We start from the raw sequence: 19,555 nt of genomic DNA, 5'->3' as shown, positions 1-19,555 counted from the left end.
CTTTTCTGCTGTGACTGTTTACTATGAAAAAGGTTGGGTTTGGGCACAGAGACTTGGGGTTTTTGAACTCAAGTGAGGAGCCCACAATGGGGATAATCCTGAGGGTTAATCAACACCTTCCGAGTTCCCTCTGAGATTACAAATTCCCTCGAGGAGCAGTTTCTTTGGAAGGTATGGTTGATCTCATGGGGTTGCTGTAATTTGAGGTGCAGATACAGGCCCTAGACGCATGAGCAGCATCAGTGGCACTGACCTGCTCCATGGGGTCAAAGCACCATGGAGTTCTGTGGGACTGGGATCATGGTTTAGCATCATTCCTTGTAAAAATGGGATGTCCTGGGACATCCCTGTGCTGAGAGGAGTTCTTGGCAGGATGCTGGGGAGGCAGTACTTGTTCCCCTTCGCTTCAGCGTTTCACTCGTGGGGGGCCCTGAAATACTGAGCTGATTTCAAAGAATCATGGGATGGTTTGGGTTGGAAGGGACCTTAAAGCCCATCTCATTCCACCCCCTGCCATGGGCAGGGACACCTTCCACTCTCCCAGATTGCTCCAAACCCCATCCAGCCTGGCCTTGGACACTTCCAGGGATCCAGGGACAGCCACAGCTTCTCTGGGCACCCTGTGCCAGGGCCTCCCCACCTTCACAGGGAGGTATTTCCTCACAATATCCCATCTGTCCCTGCCCTCTGCCAGTGGGAAGCCATTCCCCCTTGTCCTGTCACTGTATTATCCCCTTGTCCCAAGGCCCTCTCCAGCTCCCTTGGAGACTGGCAGGGCTCAGGGCAGGGAATGACGGAGCAGTGGGAGCGGGGGGGCGGATGCAGCGCGGCCGCTCCCATTGCTGTGGCCCAGATTATGAATTCCCTGGGGTGTCACATCACTTGCAGGGATATTCTTGATGTGCAAGCAGCTTCCTGCAATCACTGTAGGCTCCGTGTGGAAGAGAAGCGTTTCTGGGATGAAATGTTATTAATTATGCATCGAGGTGCGTGTCTCTCTTGAATTGGCGTAGGGAAGCTGCCTCGCAGGCTCCCCTCTTCCGAGGGAGGCTGGATTATTGGAACGTGGTGTGGGAAGGACAAACACTTGAAGGTTCTGGTTTTCTTTTGAGAGTAAACACTTTAGACTTTAAATAAACTAGAAACCTCTCTGAGCTCGCTTTAAATTGCCAGTCACAGCTCCTGCTTGTGGTTCCACTCAGCAGTGTTAAATAGTGCTATCTGTTACTGTTGCTTCAAGAGGACTGAAAACCATTGCATTTTGTTTAGCATCTTTTTTTTTTTTTAAACCAATTAAAAATCTTTTCTGAAATGCCTTGAAGAGAAGAAAATAAACCATGTTCTCTTGGGTCTTTAATTCAATCAAGTTTGCCTGTGTTGTGCAGGAGCAGGGACTGGGGGATGGAAAGGCTGAAAAGGGCTGTCTCAGCAGGGAGCCGAGCGGGAGAAAAGGACTTCCCTGAGAACTGAGCAGCAGCAGCTCCCAAAGCCGGGGCTGCTTCATCTACATGCAGAGTCACACAGGGCCTGGAGGCGCTCCCCAGCCCCACGGAGGTTCACATGTGCTTCCCTGCTGCTTCCCAACAATCGGCCGGGCGGGAGGGACCCTCGGCATCCCCAGTGGAGCCAGAGCCGGGCACGGGCTGGGCAGGGTCAGGGAATGTCTGCCTGAGCAAGGTGCTCTCCAAGGGACACCCACTCCTGGGGCTGCCCTTCCACTGCTCCCAGAGCTCCCAGCCCCACTTTCAAAGTGAGATTCATGCCTGGGGATGCCCTTCCACTGCTCCCAGAGCCCTCAGCCCCTTTTCTCACTGGGATACCCACTCCTGGGGATGCCCTTCCACGGCTCCCAGAGCCCCCAGCCCCTTTTCTCACTGGGATACCCACTCCTGGGGATGCCCTTCCACTGCTCCCAGAGCCCTCAGCCCCTTTTCTCACTGGGATACCCACTCCTGGGGATGCCCTTCCACTGCTCCCAGAGCCTCCAGCCCCTTTTCTCACTGGGACACTGGAGGCTTTTGCCACTTGATGAAAGTTAAGGGGGAATAATCTCCTTGTTTGATATAATCCCGGATGCATTCCTGATTCCACATCCCTTGGTGTGAACTGGAAGCAATTCCAGTCACCAGTGTTGTTACCTTTGTGTGCATAAACCTGGGGAAGTGTGTTTCTTCCTTCACATGTGAGGAATTCCCAAGTCCCCACACACAAGGATAATGGTGTCCAAGGGTCCTGAGCCCAGTGAGCAACTGGTGAGTGATGGAGGCACCTCAGTGCCACCAGTGCCTGGCTCCAGCAGAGCTCAGGCTCCCCTTGCCTGGGGCTGGCTGGATTTGCTGAAATTCCATAATTGGAGACTGCACTGATGTGTTGAGGCTCCAGTTACTCACAGCAGAGTCTGTAACTGTGGCATGTTCTAGTTCCCCCTGGGCAGTGATGTGGTGCCTGTTGTGGCAGAGGAATCCATCCCGGTGCTGGAAAATTTGCTTGGTTCAAACGGCTTCTTCAAGTCCCACAGTTCTGTGCATGGCAACATCCTTCAGTCAGGTAAAATCCCTGCAGCAGAGGGGTCAGCTCTGGGGTCATCCCTCTTCTAGAAGGCAGCAGGGCAGGACACACACCTCTGTACTGTCCCTCTGTCAGCACAGAGGGATCTTGGGCTCCAAATTGGGGCACTTTGCCTAAAAATGGACAGGATGAATCCAGGCCTGAGGCTGTGCCTGTGTCTGATCTCTGGTGATGGAAGAACTGGGCTGGGACTGCCCTGGTCATGCATCTGACACCAAATGATCTTAGGCTGTTCCTCCTTCTGTGGTAATGTACTCACATGTTCTGCCTGATTTTTGGAAGTTCAGCTTGAATCCTGAGTTTCTATGGGCTGACCATGTGGCTCGTTGCCTTCACTGTGACTGCTGTAGAAGTTAAGGATCAAAAAAGTGCATTTTTCTGAAAATTTGGCCGCTTCAGCAGTACCTGGAACCCTGTGCCATGTGCTCTGGGATGACCCTGCTGGAGCAGGGAGTTGCACCGTGGCCCCTTCCAGCCTGAGCCATTCTGGGATCCTGGGACAAGAACAAATCCCAGGATCTCCTGTGGTGTGTGTCAGTGCAGAGGAGCTGGGTGAGGGCAGCTCTTCCAGTTTGCCTTGATGGCTTTTCCTGCTGCCTTGATAATTCCTGGGGCAAACAGTGCTGCCCTGGGGGTTCCCATTTGTTTGTTGAGTTGCCTGAAAGTTTGAGGAGCTCGAGGGACTCCTGCCCTGTTGGTGCTGGGGGGTCACAGTGGCTGCTTTCCAGGGGTCAGGTTTAAAGGCAGGGAGTTGAAGGCATGGCTTCTTCTGAGGAAAGCAGGGAAAAATCAGGATCTTTTGGGTGGAGCTGTTAAAAATTTGAAGCACTTTTGCAGAGTAGCCATCTGTTCTGAGGAGCTCCCAACCACGTCAGTGGTTCAGGGACCTGGGAATAGATTTTAACAGAGATATCTAAAAATTGCTGATGGATCTGCCCTCTGGGAACTCATCCTGATGCTTTTCAACCTTGTTAAGCCTTTCCTTTCTTAGCGCTGTCTTTGCCTGAGTCCAGCCGAGCTGTTGGTGAGAGCAAACCCCCTTTAGCTGAGTTTATCTGATGTTTGATAATTCCATCTTGTGCTCCCTGGTTTCTGTAATGACAAGCAGCAGTTTCCCCCTCATCTCCTCTACACCACCTATGATTTTACAAACCTCTCTGTTTTTACCAAGGATCTATTTAGGGAAGTTACTCCATATTTCTGACCATCCCCAGTGCTTTCTCTGACTTCTCCAACTAAACAGAATCCTAGAATCATGGAATGGGGTTTGGGTTGGAAGGGACCTTAAAGCCCCTCCAGTTCCACCCCTGCCATGGGCAGGGACACCTTTCACCGTCCCAGGGTGCTCCAAGTCCTGTCCAACCTGGCCTGGGACACTTCCAGGGCTGGGACAGCCACAGCTGCTCTGGGCACCCTGTGCCAGGGCCTCCCCACCCTCACAGGGAGGAATTCCTTCTTAATACCCAAACTAACCCTCCCCTCTGGCAGTGTGAATCCATTACCCCTTGTCCCAAGTCCCTCCCCAGCTCTCCTGGAGCCCCTTTAGGCACTGGAAAGGGCTCTAAGGTTTCCCCAAACTCTCCTCTTCTCCAAGCTGGACACCACCAGCTCAGAAATGATGGATTTGGAGTTATATTTGAAACAGGAAGGAGCTCCTGGGTTCACGTGGCAGAATGATGATCCTGCTTTGCTCTTTTCCCATTCCAAAACTGTCCCAGTGGTCACACACTGAGTGAGATTGAGCTGGTGTTCCCACAGAATTCCCACAGGGACCGGTGCCAGTGGTTTTCCTCAGTGGTCACAGGGCTTTGGTGCCATTTCTGTGTGTGCAGCAATCGCCCACTGCCCTGATGAGCAGCGGGTTTGGGTCCAGCTGACTCAGTGTGGCACTGGGTGGGTTTGCCACGGCTGACCTGGTCCTTTAGGGAATGTTTGCTGGATGAGTCCACAGCGTGGGCAGCTTTCCTGGGAGGAGGAATGTGTCATCTGGACTCTAATAACTGAGAAGGAAAGGCCGAGAGCAAGATCAGTTGTGGACACCTGAAGTGCCAGGAGGTAAAACTCCCCTCACTGGTGACATTCCTGTGCTGCCTGTGTCCTTTCCTGATGAAACTCCAAGCTAGATTCCATTTTTATTGAAATCAGGCACAGACTTCATTAATGTACGAGGGCAGCATCCCTCAAGCAGCCACTCTGAGGCAGTTATCCCCTTGATTGATGCCTGATCAGTGTGCCAGGCACTGTACACATGCTGGGAGCTATATTTGGGGAACAGACACTGCTTGGGTGCAGCTGAGCAGTTTTTGCCCTCTAAAATGCTCATAGTTCATGGGAAACTGTTATTAACACAGCCCCTTGCCCAAGCTGTTCAGGATTTTGAGAGTTCCATGCAGTAATGAACACGTTTTTAGGAGAATCACTTGTGAAGCAGATGGGTCTGGGTGGTACAGCACTTGCAGGAGGGGTTGTTCTATGTTTTAGAGGTCTCAGTTCTGGTCAGGGGTTTGTCCTTGGCTTCCTCTGTGCTGTGGTGCCTCCTGAGCTGCAGATGGGGATTCACGCAGGAGGGGCAGCACAGTGTGGCACCCGTGACCTGGGACGCGCTCTGGTTCTGCCTGCCAGGTGTTCCTTTAGCTCTCTTGGGCTAAAGCCAAACTTGGAGTGAGCACTTGAGCTCATTCCCAGTTCAGGGTCTTTCTCAGTGTCCAGCACCTGGAGCAGGAGCAGAATCTGTTCAGTGAGTGCAGGGGAAGAACAGAGCCCGTGAAGAGGCACTGTCTGCATCAAAGATGTGTTTAAAGAGTTTTCATCCTCTGTCAAGGGAATGCAAAGCAGTTACAGGATTCATTCTGGGAATCATTTTTAGGGTTTTGTTCTGTTTCTATAATGATGAAGTTTTGCATCATGAAGTTGAAATACAGAACTTGCACAGAATCACAGAATATCCTGAGTGGGAAGGGACCCCCAAGGACCATCAAATCCAGCTCCTGGCCCTGCACAAACACCCCAACAATCCCACCGTGTGCCTGGGAGTGTTGTCCAAACTCTGCTGGAGCTCTGGCAGCCTTGGGGCCGTGCCCATTCCCTGGGGAGCCTGGGCAGTGCCCAGCACCCTCTAGGTGGGACCTGGAAATTCACTTCACTCTTGGAGCCTCAGCCAAACTTCTTGTACAGCAAAAGAGGAGGGTCCTTGGCCAGCCAGGCCTCTCCCAGCCCATTTGATCCCTGTGTACTGGGACAGAAGAGGGACTGATAATCCTGCCTGATAATCCCAGCAGCTCCTTCCATCAGCTGGTGTTGATCAGTGTCCAAACCCCTCACAGGGAAATTCAAACAGCAGTGGAAAGGGCTCTGCAAGGTGAACAAACAGCAGTGGATTTGCATTTGCAGCTGATGTTTTCCACAACTTGCTCTATTATTCATAAGCCCTGTTACTGCCTGGGCTGACTTGGGGTTGGTCTGGGCACTCTGGATTGGAAATTGGAGGCTGCTGGAGTGGGGCTGTCCTGTACAGCTGCAGGGGGAACTCAGGGACTCACAGCAGCCTCTGCTCAAAAGCCTGAGCTGGAAATCCACTGTGCAGGAGCAGGGAATTCGCTGTACCCACAGGTTCCTAAAGACAGTCTGCTCCCCTGAGAAGTCATTTGTAATTCAGCTTTTGGGAGTGGGAGTTTGCTCAGGCTTTTAAATTTAATGAGGATCCTGCTATTTATGATGCTGGGTTCAGAAGGAGCTGTGAGTGTGGTGGGGCTTTGTGCACTGCAATTCTTGGACCCTATTGGTGGCATCGCTCCGAGATCTGATCCTGGTCTCCTGTGGCTGCTGTTGGCTACTTCAATTACTGACAGATTTAATCCTATTAATTTTGTTTGAAGTGGCTTTTTAAATGGCCATTTCCCACTTACCATTTGTAGCTGGCTGAACCTTCCCCAGGCTGGTTCTCTCTAGTTTTTCCTTTCCTGACTCTCGCTCCTTTGCCTGGACAGGGCCGCAAGCTCCTGATCATCGGCACCACGAGCCGCAAAGATGTCCTGCAGGAGATGGAGATGCTGAATGCCTTCAGCACCACCATCCATGTGCCCAACATTGCCACGAGGGAGCAGCTCATGGAGGCTTTAGAGGTGAGGAAAAGTTCAAGGATGACAGAAGACTCAAAATTTGCTGGAAATGAGGGGTTTTGCAGTAGCTGTGTCTGGTAACACCATCCCACTTGACATCATGTCATAACAAAGCAGTTCTGAGGCTTTTCAATTTGCTTTTTCATGAATTAAATTAAGGCAAAATTAGAGAACTGGAGGTCTGGGGAAAGGTTTGTGGTGTGGATTGGAACATTCCAAGGGCATGGCAGTGGGTAGTGAATATAATTGGGACACTTAAACTGAATTTGCCTGGAGGGTGCCGAGCTCTGGTGAATTGGAACAGCATCAGCCGACGGTGTTTGGTGCTGAGGAATTATAAGTTCCTTATAAATTCCTGCCTTTAGTGTCTCCTGATTCTGTGCCTCAGTGGGAATTGTAGTGAGAACTGAAGGCTGTTAACGCAAACTGAACAGGCAAATCTGTGGTGCCATAGGTAAACTTGTCCCAGTGATGGTGTCACCAAAGCCTGAGAGACAGAGATACTCCTGCAGCAGGCTTGGAAACTTCCTGTGGCTTGAGCCATTGTTTTGTTGCAGAACCTGATCTGGAGAAAATCTGGAGTGCAGCATAAAAGCACAGCACTAACTGTTGGATAAGGGATGTTATAGAAAAAACCATTACGGAATTCAAGAAATTTTTGTTTTTGTTTTGCCTTGTCCAAGATACATTGGAACAAATCTTCTTTCTCAGCTAGTAAATGCTTCTAGCTTCCCATTCCCTTTCTCCCAAGGTAGGGACCATTATTCCTACTGACAGGCTCCTGTTGTTGACTTTTTAAAATGATTTCCCCCCCAGCTCCTGGGTAACTTCAAAGACAAGGAGCGCAGCACGATCGCACAGAACGTCAAAGGGATGCCTGTCTGGATTGGGATCAAGAAGCTGCTGATGCTGATAGAAATGTCATTACAGGTAGGAATGGTTCTGGGGAGGAAGGACTGGGGTCCTAGAGCAGTCCTGGAGGCTCCCTTCTCTGCAGACCCCTGCTGTCGGTGGGAGCTTTGCAGTGGTTTAATTGGGAAAAGAGCTGCAGTGAGGGGAAGTTTTCAGAACAAAGAAATTACCACATCTTGGTCCACAGAGATCTTTAAATTTCCCCCCCCACCCTGCCCCGTGCCCATGGGCTGTTCGGAGCTGCACTTCAGAGCATCTGGCTACGGGAGGGGTTGGATTAACTCACCTTTCATGGAATTTCTTCTCTCCACCCAGCATGTTAAGATTGCAGATAGCAATCACCTCGGGTTTTTTTTAAAGAAGGTGCCTGTGCAGGTGTATGTGCTCTTTCCCTGAAGAAGATAAATCTGTCAGGCTGTTCAGCTGCTCTTCTCTTTATTTTCCACTTTCAGCACTTTAAAGAAAATAATTGCAGAGGGTAGAACTATGCAGCTCTGAGCCCTCCCCCGCAGCAGCACCCATGCCTGGAGCCAGCCAGCAAGCTCGTGCTCATGCTGACACGGGCTGAGGGTGCAGCCCTAATCCTCCCCTGACATCCCAGTGCTCCCCCAGCCCCCCCCTCTGCTCACATCAAATGGATTTAGTGCAGCTGAGTGAACTGTCCTCAGATCTTCCTTGCAGAGGCAGGGCAGAAGTGAAGAGACTTGTAGTTCAGTGCAGACAAGTCATGTACCCCTCTGTTCACTCTTCACAATTCTGTTAAAACTTGCTCAGCGCTAAGGATATGCTCTGACTGGATGTCACCTCAGGGAATAAAGTCATTTATCTAGATTACTTTTCCTCTTCTTCCTTGGCTTTTAATTCCATACCTACAGGCAAGTCAGTAAGTCATTGCTCACACGTATTAAATGGATTTAAGGGGTGCCGGCCTTCGGGGACTGCCGGGCTCTGCCACGCTCCCGTTCCCTGAGCCCTGACAATGGGTCCCTTCTTCTGACCCAGGACGTGTTCTTGTGCTGCTTTCACCTGAAGTGCTGCTTGTTTTCAAAGCTGAAGGTGGAGGTTCTGTAAATCCTGGGCAGTTCTGAGTTGGGAGATGGGTGGGAATGCTGACCCCAGCCCTGTTCCCAGCCTGGCCCCTGTGCCCGTTCCACTCCCTGGGGGCAGTTCTGGGCACCACAATATCACAGGGATAGAAAGGAATTAGAGAGTGTCCAACGGAGGGACCTGCAATGGTGAAGGGTGTGGAGGTGAAGCCCTAGGAGGAGCAGCAGAGGTCACTTGTTCAGCTGGAGCAGAGGAGACTGAGGGCAGAGCTCAGTGGGGGCTGCAGCTCCAATCTCTGCTCCCTGTGAGCAGGAACAGGACCCAGGGAAGAGCTGGAGCTGTGTCAGGGGGATTTGGGATGGAGATCAGGAAAAGGTTCTTCCTGCAGTGGGTGTTTGGACATTGCCCAGGCTCCCCAGGGAATGGTCCCGGCCCCGAGGCTGCCAGAGCTGCAGGAGCGCTGGGACAGCGCTGCCAGGGATGCCCAGGGTGGGGCTGTTGGGGGGTCTGTGCAGGGCAGGAGTTGGACTGGATGATCCCTGTGGGTCCCTTCCCACTCCATGATTCCCACTCCATGAGCAGTGACGCTGTGGACAGAGTCCTCACCCCCCGGGGCTGTGCAGGCAAACTGCTCTCGGGCATTGGTTTTCTCAGCAGACCATTGCTGTGGTGGTGAGCCCAGGAGCAGCCGGGCTGGGAGGGGACAGGCAGAGCTGGGACTGTGCCCTTTGTGACACACTGAACACAAACTGCTGCCACTGTCCCGAGAGCCACTGAGGGTGTCCCTTTGCTGCTCGTGGAGGGTTGGCAGCGGGGGGGTTCCTGCTCTGGCACTGGGTTCAGGTGGTTGTGTAATAGCAGAGGTAACAGCATATGGCAGCTAAATATGAACCAGCTCTGTTCCAAAAGGTCTGAGGTGTTTCCATGACTCCATCTGCTGAACTGCTATAAATACAGGAGAGCAGTGCAGGCTCTCACTGATCAGAGCTGGGATCTGGTGCACTGGAACCCAGTGAGCTCGGATCTGCCAGGCTCTTAGAGGAAAGCACAGTTGCACCAGATAAGGAGTCCAGCACTGGATCTTGTTTTCACTGAGTTGTACCACAGCTTTTTAGAAGGAGATTTCAATCTGAAATCACTTAAGAATTGCAAGTGATGGATGAAATTTCTCAGAACTCAGCTGATTGGATGCCAGGTGAATGAATTCTTTATAAAAAACGTGCACAGTGTCTTCCTCTGAATCTAATGGTGGGTTTTGTTTTGTTAAAGCAGTGACCCCACTCTCTGCTCTCTGCAGGGATTCCTGAGCTGGTCAAATGACTTCCAGTGTGTTTCAGACAAAAGTCACACTGAACCAGACCCTCCATATCAAAATCCTTTCTTGGGGTACCTGAACTGCTCTGGTGCCCTGGGTGAATTGTCACCTTGTTTATGAGCTGTGTAACCCCACATGTTCTGGCAGCCTAATTTCCCCCAAACTCTGTTTATTGCTCTTCCTGGCCTGCTTTAATGCCAGCTGCTGGTGTTTGGTGTCACATACTTTGGTCATTTGTGTACACTGAGTATCCTGGAATATGATTCTGTTCTTGTTCAAATGAAGCCTTTGATCGCTGGATGCACTCAGGATTTGCCATGTGAATCCACAAGTGTTTGCAGTGGCCTTGGCTGCAGTACAGGGCCACCTCCAGGGCTCTTGGGTCCCATGCTGGTTTCACCCTGCCCTGGGTACTGCTGGATACCTGAACCTTCCCTTTCCATGGCTGGGGGCTGGTTCCTCCTGTTTCCTCTCCCTGCCTGTCTTTTTGCTCTTGTACCTTGCTGGCAGCACTCCCAAAGCCAAGGTCTCTCCTCCTTGGAGCAGGAGCCTGGATGAGCCAGGCAGTGTTCCAGAAAGCCCCTTCTGGCACCTCCAGGGTTTCCTGATTTGGTAACTTCTGTTTAGCATAAATAATCAGCATAAATGTGTTCAATGTATCTTAACTTCCATTGGAACTTATTTTGAAAGATCACCCCACGATCCTGCCTGCTTTATTTTAAACCAAACACTGCACCTGGACATGCTGAGGGTTTGGGTTCATGGCAGGCTTTTGGGAGCACTGAGGGCTTGTCACATCGTGGTGGAGGATCTCCTTCTCTGGACTGGAGATTAACGACCTCCCTTCGGTTCCTTTGTTTCCTGAGGGGTTCTGGATGTCCTGAGGATGCTGCACTAGCCAGGAAGGAACATCCATGTTCCTGCCATCCCTCTGAGCTCTGTCACAGAGTCAGTCCCCACGCTGCTGTTCCAGAAAATCTTCCCCCCAGTTTGGCAGCAGCACTTCCCATTTCACAGAGCACCAGAGGGTCTGTCCAGGAATCCTGAACCTGCTTCCTCTGTGCTCCGCTGACTCCATCTTCTGCTCCTTCCCGGGCAGATCAGCCTCTGGGGTTTGTGCCTGCATTTTCAATAAGCAATTTGGTCAAGTTTGAGTCTTTGTGGCCTTTCAGCTGCCAGCTGTGGTCTTTTGGACAAGGTGCTGCGTGTGCAGGTAAATGCTGCTCCTCCCCAGGAGCCAGTGCAGGTTATGGACTCGGTGTCCAGGTGGAGAGGGGTAGGAGGCAGTATCTTCCATTTGGGAAGCAGAGCACTGGCCTTGGCAAGTTTGAATTCCAGCTGGTGGCTTTAGAACAGCTTCTCTAAGGACGAAGAGATTTGTTTGTATAAAACTGTCAGATCATGTTGGGTTTTTAGCAGAACTCCCTGGCTGAACCTTTGTTATTTCCCAGTTGGGATGGGTTCCCATGGTTTCCTAAGGTTTCATCTCAGCATCTGCTCTGAAGAAGCCCTTTCAGAAGCAGACACGTTGAGTGTACCTACAAACACACCCTCTGACTGTCTGAGGAGTCCCTTTCCAGGCAGCTGTCTGTACTGGTGGTGGGGCTGTCCCTGCCCAGGTGGAGGAGCCGGCATTTCCCTTGTTGAACTGCATGAGGTGTGTGTGGGGCTGGTCTCCCTCCAGCCGAGGCTGGCTGAGTGGCAGCACCACCAGCGGGTGCAGGACTCCCCTCTCCTGATCCCGTGTCCCCTGCAGGCTCAGGGTGTGCCTGGCCCCAGCCCCGCTGGTTACTCAGGAGGTTAAGGACTGTTGGCTCCCAGGGGGATGCCTGGCACATGGGCACACGTGGACTTCTGCCCCTGAGCCCAGCTCCTGGGGCCCAGCTGCTTGTCTGGTGTTCAGTCCATTGTGTTTGGCCTGGAAATGACACTTTGTTCATGGACCCACCTGGAGCTGGGGTCGGGCTTTATCCAGCACTTGCCATTCCAGGAACATTCAGAAATTCAGAAAGGGAGCTGGAGGTGTCACAGGACTGCAGGATAAACGAGGTCAGAATGCACCTGAAGGTCTCATCTGTTGGCTGTTGGGAAAGGAGGGGAGGGTGTCAGGCACTGCCCAGGCTCCCCAGGGAATGGGCACAGCCCCGAGGCTGCCAGAGCTCCCAGGGATGCACAGGGAGGGATTGTTGGGGTGTCTGTGCAGAGCCAGGAGTTGGACTCCATGATCCTTCCCCATGGGTCCCTTCCCACTCAGGGTGTTCTCTGATCCAGTCCAACCTCCTGCTGCAGCAGGATCAGCCACGGGGGCAGAGCAGAGCCCTTTGGTGGGGAAGGCTCGGGACCCTCTGCCAGGTGAGGGTCCCGTGCTGGGTCTGGTGGTGTGGATTGTACCTGTGGATGCCCCCAGAGAAAGGGGATGTCCAGGTAGTCAGAGCATGTGCATGTGCTCCTGTCCCAGCTGCCTTCAGCGTTTCTGACAGAACCACAGAGTCACTGAGGTGGGGAAAGCCCCCTGAGTGTTCCCTCAGCGCTGCCAAGGCCACCACTGACCATGTCCCCAAGTGCCACATCCCCCACAGAAACGGGAGAGCTGGCACAGTGACAGAGGAGCTTTTCCTGGTAGCCAGGTGTCAACTGGGAGAGGTTGTGGAGAAGATTTAGGCTGGAGGGACCCTGCAGAGACCCTCTCTCTGGTCTCCTGTTTCGTGGTACCACAGCCCCTCTCAGTCCCTGGGTATTTCACATTCCAAACTCTGTAGGAGGGGGGTGTTGACCTTTCTTCTCTTCCTGGACCCTGACTATTGCCAGTGTTCTTTGCTGCTTCAACCCCAAGTGAAATGCTCAGCGAGTCTCAGGAAGTTCCTCTAAATCTTCTTGTTTCAGTGAATTTATTTTTCTGATCTAAAAGTAGCTCAGCAGTTGGTACTGAGGAACTGGCCTTGCTCTCCTATCTCACAGCCATGGGAAGTTTTACATTTTGAGGCTTTTCTTAGCACAAAGGAGAAATTCTTGCTGGCTCTTTCTCCCCCACATTGCTGGGGACACTGTTGTTGGTTTAGGTTTTATTTTCTTCTGAGCTGTTTTTGAAGGCGTTTGTGTTGCCCTCTGTTTCAGCAGTCAGAGTTTTAAATAGATGGCTTCTTCACATCTGGAATGGGAAGAAATTTTTCTTTAGGGATGTTAAATGTGAAGGAGGAAATCCAGAGCCCACGTTCAGCCTGGCTGGTGGGAGGCCAGGGCAAAGGCTGACACTGCTTCCCCCCTCCAAGGATGAGTCTCAGGTTTATGTTTTAAGTAGAGACTTGCCTCTATTGCCAAGTGGGTGATGGAGCTGGAAGTTGACTTCACAGATTGATGTACTGGGTGTTCCCAGAATGGACCCCCTCTATTGTCACAGTGAGGTGAAGGTATGGGACGGTGGTGGAGACTGCAGAGGGAACCCAGGTGGGAGCTTCTAGGACACAAGAGCTGTTGGAATACATGACAAAGACTCTGACAACCAGCAGCCTCTGATTTCCAAATGTTTCTAGTCCTCACTCACTGTATTTTGGTGCAAATCTAAGGAAGATTTCCCTGGAGTCATTCCATGAGAGGATCAGCAATGCCATGCACCAGCACAGGGCACAGATCCAGCTACACCTGGTGTCCTCCAGTGGCAGCTTGAGTCTCTCCTGAGCAGCCCTTCCTCCAGCTTCCCTGCTGTCCCTGTCCCCTGTCCTGGGGGAGGCAGGGCTGCTCCCTGGGGGCTGTTCCTGGTTGATGGATCCCCAGCACTCGTTGGTGCTGCTCGTTCTGGAGCCTTGTGCTGGCTCAGCTTTGTGCTGCCCCTGCCCTGCCCTGGTGCTGCACCTCTGGGGGAAAGGAGCACCCAGAACATCCTCAGTGCCTTTTCTCCTGTTTAATTTGCTGCCCCAGTTCTGGGAAGGGGCAGATGGAAGCAGACTGGGAGTGGGCCTGGCTGGAATTGGCAGCAGGGTGTGGGTGTGAGGTGCCATGGAAACAGTGCCTGTATGTGCTCCCATCTCCTGCCCTGTGAGCACACACAGCTTGTGCCAGTCACCTTTTCTCGTGGTGCAGGGCTGTGCCTGCCCTGGCAGCTCCAGAACGCCTGCAGAGCCAGGCTGGTCCCTGCCCAGCAAAGCAAACACAGCTCCAGCAGCCTTTGTGGCCCCAGTGCTGCTCTCTGTGACAGGGACAGCACCCAGGGAGCAGCTGGGGCTGTGCCACGGCAGGGTTAGGGTGGATCTCAGGGAGAGGTTCTTCCCCCAGAGGGTGCTGGGCACTGCCCAGGCTCCCCAGGGAATGGTGCCGGCCCCGAGGCTGCCAGAGCTGCAGGAGCGCTGGGACAGCGCTGCCAGGGATGCCCAGGCTGGGGTTGTTGGGGGGTCTGTGCAGGGCAGGAGTTGGACTGGGTGATCCCTGTGGGTCCCTTCCAGCTCGGGATATTCCAGGATTCTGTGCTTTCCTTTTGGGCTGCTTGCAGGATTGCACTAATGGGGATCTGTTTGTTTGGTGTTTAGATGGATCCTGAGTATCGAGTGAAAAAGTTCTTGGCTCTTCTGAGAGAAGAAGGAACGTAAGTACTTTTATTTTAAAGCAGTGTTTAAATTCTCCTTTCTGCTCAGAAACGAGCTGCTCTGAGGGGAACCTGCAGTGGGGTGTGTCTGCTCTCATTGTTGGCCCCTCTGTATTGTCAGAGCTGCACCAGATCAGTTCTTAACAGGAATTTGGGAGGGAGGAGGTCCTGGAAGTTTGGGAACCTGCATGCCTTAATTCTCTGCTTTTCTGAATTTACCCTTAACTTTAAAGTGTCCATGAGATAATGGGCCAAAATTTACCTTTCTTTAACTAAAGTAAATCAAAAGAGATTCTGCTTGAGTTAAAATCCAGCTGTTTATCTGAAATCTGGAATTTGATTTCTTGTGTCTCCTGTCTGAGAGAAGGATGTCCTACTCTTTCCCCATAGGTGCTACAGGGAGTAGTTGAGCCCAGTGGGACAGTGGCATTTCCTAGAGAATGATGTACATGTAGGGCAGTACCTGTGCTGGGGAAACTCACACCACTATCTATCCTGGCTACATGTGAGTGGGTTCCAGTGTGTGCTTGATGCTTTATACATGTGCATGATGCTTTCCTGATGGATTTGGCTTCTTTTGCAAAAGTCCCTACCCTAGACTGACGGTGGACCAAGTGCAAGATCAACAGCTGGAAAAGTGACCAACCTGGAGAACAAACACTGGGATCTTTACTCTTCTGTGCTCAACACACTGGACAAAGTGAAACGCTCCCCTGTTCCCCAGAGCCCCACGTGGAACCTGCATGTGTAGTGCAATAGAGCATCTTTATTCTTTGTCTTTAATATTCTGATGTCATGTGGAAGTGTCTCCTAGAACACTGTGCTTCTGTCTCTGTGCAGCCAGGCTGCATTTTGGGGTGAGCAGGGGGGAATGTCCTGTGAGGTCTGGGGCTGACCCTCACTTGTGTCCAGCATTCCTGCGGTCGGAGAGAGATCCTGGCTTCCAATAAACCTGCTGGTCTGGTGGAGGGATGTTGAAGCACTGCTCTGTCTTACCCTGGTCAGCTGAAGGCTTTCTTGTGGTGTCATCGCAGCCCTCACTGAGCTCTGAGCCAGACCCACACCCCACAGACAGTGCCCACAGGAGTCCAGCTCCAGGGCTGCTTGGATGCTGCGTCCACTTTATTTATATCCAGGTATTTTGGAGCCTGATGGGACACTGCTGGTGGCACTGGGCACTGGAAGAGGGCAGGGAAGTGTTGATCAGAGTAGAGGAAGTTTCCAAATCCAGTATTTAAGGCATCAAATCTTGTTAATTCAACAACAGTTTTCGAGATGCTGGTTCCAGCCTCCAGCTCTTCCTGAGTTCCTGTAGTTGGCAGCTCTGGTATCCTCCAGCCTCGTTTTATCCCTTTTTCCTGCCATGTTACCAAAGGTTGAAACTCCTCCTTAGAGACAGAGAGGAAGCCAAGCTCTGCAGGTGCACGAGATGTGTGTTGCCATGTTTTTGCACTGAAATAAAGGAATGTATCAAACCTTGCTCCGCGGCCCTTCCCAGCTCCCGTGGCCTCAGGGAGACGCTGTCCTGAGGCTGCTCCCCCTGGGCTCCACTCCTTCCATAAAGTTCCTGGAACATACCTCAGTGTGGTGGGGCATGAAATCAAAGCCATTTAGCAGATCTTAGTCAGTGTAGCTTCCTAAACTTGACCAGACCCACTGTAAGGGCTAGCAGTGGTATCCAGAGGGGTGTTCCCAGGGAAGGAGGCTGCCCCACGTCCTTCCAGGCCGAGGTGGAGGTACTGTTGTCCTCAGTGTGTGCTCACAGCAGTCGGAGTGTTTCAGCCACTCCACTCTGCTCCTCTGGCAGTGCTGTTGTGTTGTGATGCTGTTGTGAGTCCCAGTGGTGGTTCCTTCTCATTTTGTGTATGATCTTGTGAATTTATTTGTTCCTCCCTTCCTTCTGCCAGTCTGAGTGACAGCAGCACACAGTAACTTATATTTCAGAGTAAATGATGTAAACCTGATTGTGTCTGTGTCCAGAACTATATTGATGAATAAATATCTGGTTTAATTGCACATTCAATGGATTCAATAAAAAGCACAACTCCTTGTGATGACCTGGGTGCCATCTGTGTCTGGTGCTGGTGTGTGTGAGGAGCAGAGCTGCTCCTGGGCTGCTGCTGCCACAGGGGTGCTCAGTGTGTGCCTGAGCATGGATGGGTTGAATTTACCCCAGCCTGGATAGCTGGCCCCTCTTACTCTTAAAGAAGTTGGTGAGAGGACTCTGGTCCAGCCCCTTCTGGAGCTTTGTGGGCCCTGCAGTGCTGAGGAGGCCCCACGTGTGTCTGTGTGTGGGCATCCCACACCTGGGGAAGGCTGGAAAACCAGGGTGGGCTGCTGGGTGTGCCATCCCACCCATTCCAACCTCTAAGAGCTCCATCCGAGATGTTTCCTGCAGGTGGCACAAGGGAAGGGCAGCACCTTCCCACTGCCTGTGTGCTCTCCATGGCTCCTCCTGGCAGAGTGGCTGTAAATGGATAATAAATGCACAATATTGCTTTCAATGTAAGGGCCAAACTCTTCACCCCGTTCCTTGCCCTGTTTCATCTTGAACCTTCCAGAAACGTGTCCCTGAAATACAGTTGTTGGCCAGAGACAGATTTGAAAGGGTTTTGATGGGGGCACAGTGCGGGGTCAGGAAGGTTTGGGGCAGGTGGGCAGACAGGGAGAGCTTCACCCCGGAGCTGTGAAGCCCAGAGCCCTCCATGGGTCAGGTTCTCTGGTTAGTTGTCAGTGGTGGTGGCACCAGCAGAGACACCCTGTCCGTGCACATGGATCCGTGGGATGGCTTTGCATGTAAATTGGGGATCAGGGCAAGAATCCTGAGTGACTTTGTATTTTATTTTTCCCTTCAGACAGGCATATTTGAGGCCAGTGCAGTGGAAAATCGTGTGCACTTAAAAGCATTGCTAATGTGAGGGAGATGCTGCAGAAACACGCTGAGAATTATTCATGGACAGGAGAAGAGGTTTTTATCTGAGAAAATTTGGGCCTTGGTCTGTCCAGAGCACTGGAAGGTGATGCAGTGGCAGCCTGTGAGTGCCTGTGGGCAGTGTACCAAGCCTAAAGCCTGCTCTGATCCATTGCTTAATTTGATCTTCTCACCCTCCACAGCTCCCTGACAGGAGGGGGCAGCCGGGGGGGTCGGGCTCTGCTGCCAGGGAACAGGGACAGGAGGAGAGGGAACGGCCTCAGGCTGGGCCAGGGGAGGTTTAGGTTGGGGAATAGGGAAATTTCTTCATGGAAAAGTTGTCCAGCCCTGGCACAGCTGCCCAGGGCAGGGGTGGAGTCCCCATCCCTGGAGGGGTTTAAGAGCCGTGTGGATGTGGCACCTGGGGACAGGGGCCAGTGGTGGCCTCGGCAGTGCCGGGAATGGTTGGACTCGATGATCTTAAAGGTCTTTTCCAGCCCCAAGGGTTCCATGATTCTGTGCTGAATCTCAGTTGTGCACACTGTGCTCTGGCACTCCCTCAATCAAAATCTCAGCATTCAGCTGTAAAATATCTTCTTTTTGCCATCACTGTCTTGATTCCTGTAACAGATATCCCTGCCCATGCCCGGGGGTTGGAACTATGTGATCCTTAAGGTCCTTTCCAACCCAAACCATTCCAGGATTCCGTGATTCCATGGCTGTCCCTGTCCATAAACAGCTGGATCATGGCCTCTGTAGACGTTCAGCAGCACCCTCAGAGCCAAACCACACAAGCTGGCAAGTGCATATTTTTGAATTTTTACCTTTTCTTTAATGATGTACCACAAAAAATGGAAGTTGAAATATATTTTTCTCCAAATATATATATTTATATAATATATAATCTTAGTTAACTCAAGTATATACATTGTATAATAAATAATGCTTATAAAAAGAGAAATTTTCTGAATATAAAATAAAAAAAAATCGACCTCTACAACTTTATACAAAACTTTGGATACAGCAGATTGATGGAAAAAGATCTTCTTCCCATTCAGTGCTAGAATACCTGGCTACAGTAAAATAATTACAAGGCAATAAATGTTCTATTTAATATTAAATACCTTTTCTTGATTAAAAAACAAACAAACAAAGAAGGGATTTTGTTTAAAGTCGGGTTCTGGGAGTCTTTCCAGACACGGGGTTTAATACATACTTTAAATAGATGCATATCAGAGGACGGTGTGGCTCCGGCCGGGGGAGGCTTTTGGAGCTCTCTGGGATTTCAATTTTCGGGAGCAAGGAGGGTCTGGAGCTCGTCCTGACGCTCTGCCCGGGAGGGCCCCGGGGTTCTGCTCTCACTGAGGGCCCTCCCGTGCTCCCTGCGAGGGGTCTCACCCCTTTATTGCTCTGTGCAGCTCCAGGGGCTGCTCATTCCCTGGGGAAAGGAGTGAGTGGAGCAGCAGCCACAGCCCGAGTGGCCACGGTTCCCTGGAATTCACTGACTGGGGTGTGTTTGAAGGGGGCTGTTGGTCCTGCAGCCCACCAGGACAGGGGGAGTATTTATTTTTTAATTTCACGGGTCAGTAGTCCTGGACAAGGTAAAACCCAGGGAGAGGGGATGTGCTCCGGGAGGCCTGGGGAGCAGGTGGGGGACAAACACTGGTTCTGCTGCTCTGGGATGGGCTGTGGGATGTGGGGGGGGCCCAAATCCCTGCTCATGGCATGGAGCCTCCGTGCTTGGGGGGACTTCCTGAATGATTGCTGCCAGCTCAGTAAACCCCATGGGAGGGGAAGGGCCTGCCTGGGGTTGTGCTGTGGGACCACAACTGTCTGGTGGGAGGGAGGCTGGGACAGAGATTTCCTCTCTCCCTGGAATCTCTGACATTCAGAGCTGGTGCAGCAGCTCACCTGGCAGGTAACCCATCCCCAGAGAGATCCCTGAGCTCCCTCTGGGGTGTAAAGTCCTGTTAGGGAATGCTTAGTCAATAAGTACTGCCCTGATCCTTCAAATCCTCTCCTGGGCAGCCGCACAGTGAGGAGGTGGCTGGGGCGATGCTGTGTCCCCTGTAAGAGGTGGCAGCAGTGCCCTGTGCCCTGCTCTTGTC

The 19,555-nt window shown here is 51.9% G+C and overlaps 1 protein-coding gene across 3 annotated transcripts in view; it reads left to right on the top strand.

The window, feature by feature from the left end:
- Window positions 1-16,593, top strand: part of NSF (N-ethylmaleimide sensitive factor, vesicle fusing ATPase) — a 75,600-nt gene extending 59,007 nt beyond the window's left edge. For 2 of the 3 annotated variants that reach the window (XM_032134404.1, XM_032134402.1), the window contains exons 18-21: window positions 6,555-6,689; window positions 7,503-7,616; window positions 14,481-14,536; window positions 15,123-16,593. In XM_032134404.1, coding sequence (XP_031990295.1) covers window positions 6,555-6,689; window positions 7,503-7,616; window positions 14,481-14,536; window positions 15,123-15,177 — 360 coding nt within the window. In that variant the 3' untranslated portion in view covers window positions 15,178-16,593. Of the gene's footprint in view, window positions 1-6,554; window positions 6,690-7,502; window positions 7,617-14,480; window positions 14,537-14,926 lie in introns of all 3 variants that reach the window. The other variant, XM_032134403.1, reaches the window with a different exon arrangement.
- Window positions 16,594-19,555: the final 2,962 nt, after the last annotated feature.

The sequence above is a fragment of the Corvus moneduloides genome, chromosome 26, assembly GCF_009650955.1.
Source record: "Corvus moneduloides isolate bCorMon1 chromosome 26, bCorMon1.pri, whole genome shotgun sequence".
Lineage (NCBI taxonomy): Eukaryota > Metazoa > Chordata > Aves > Passeriformes > Corvidae > Corvus > Corvus moneduloides.
The sequence above is the reverse complement of the archived record's forward strand: the minus strand, read 5'-3'. Positions and strand labels throughout refer to the sequence as shown.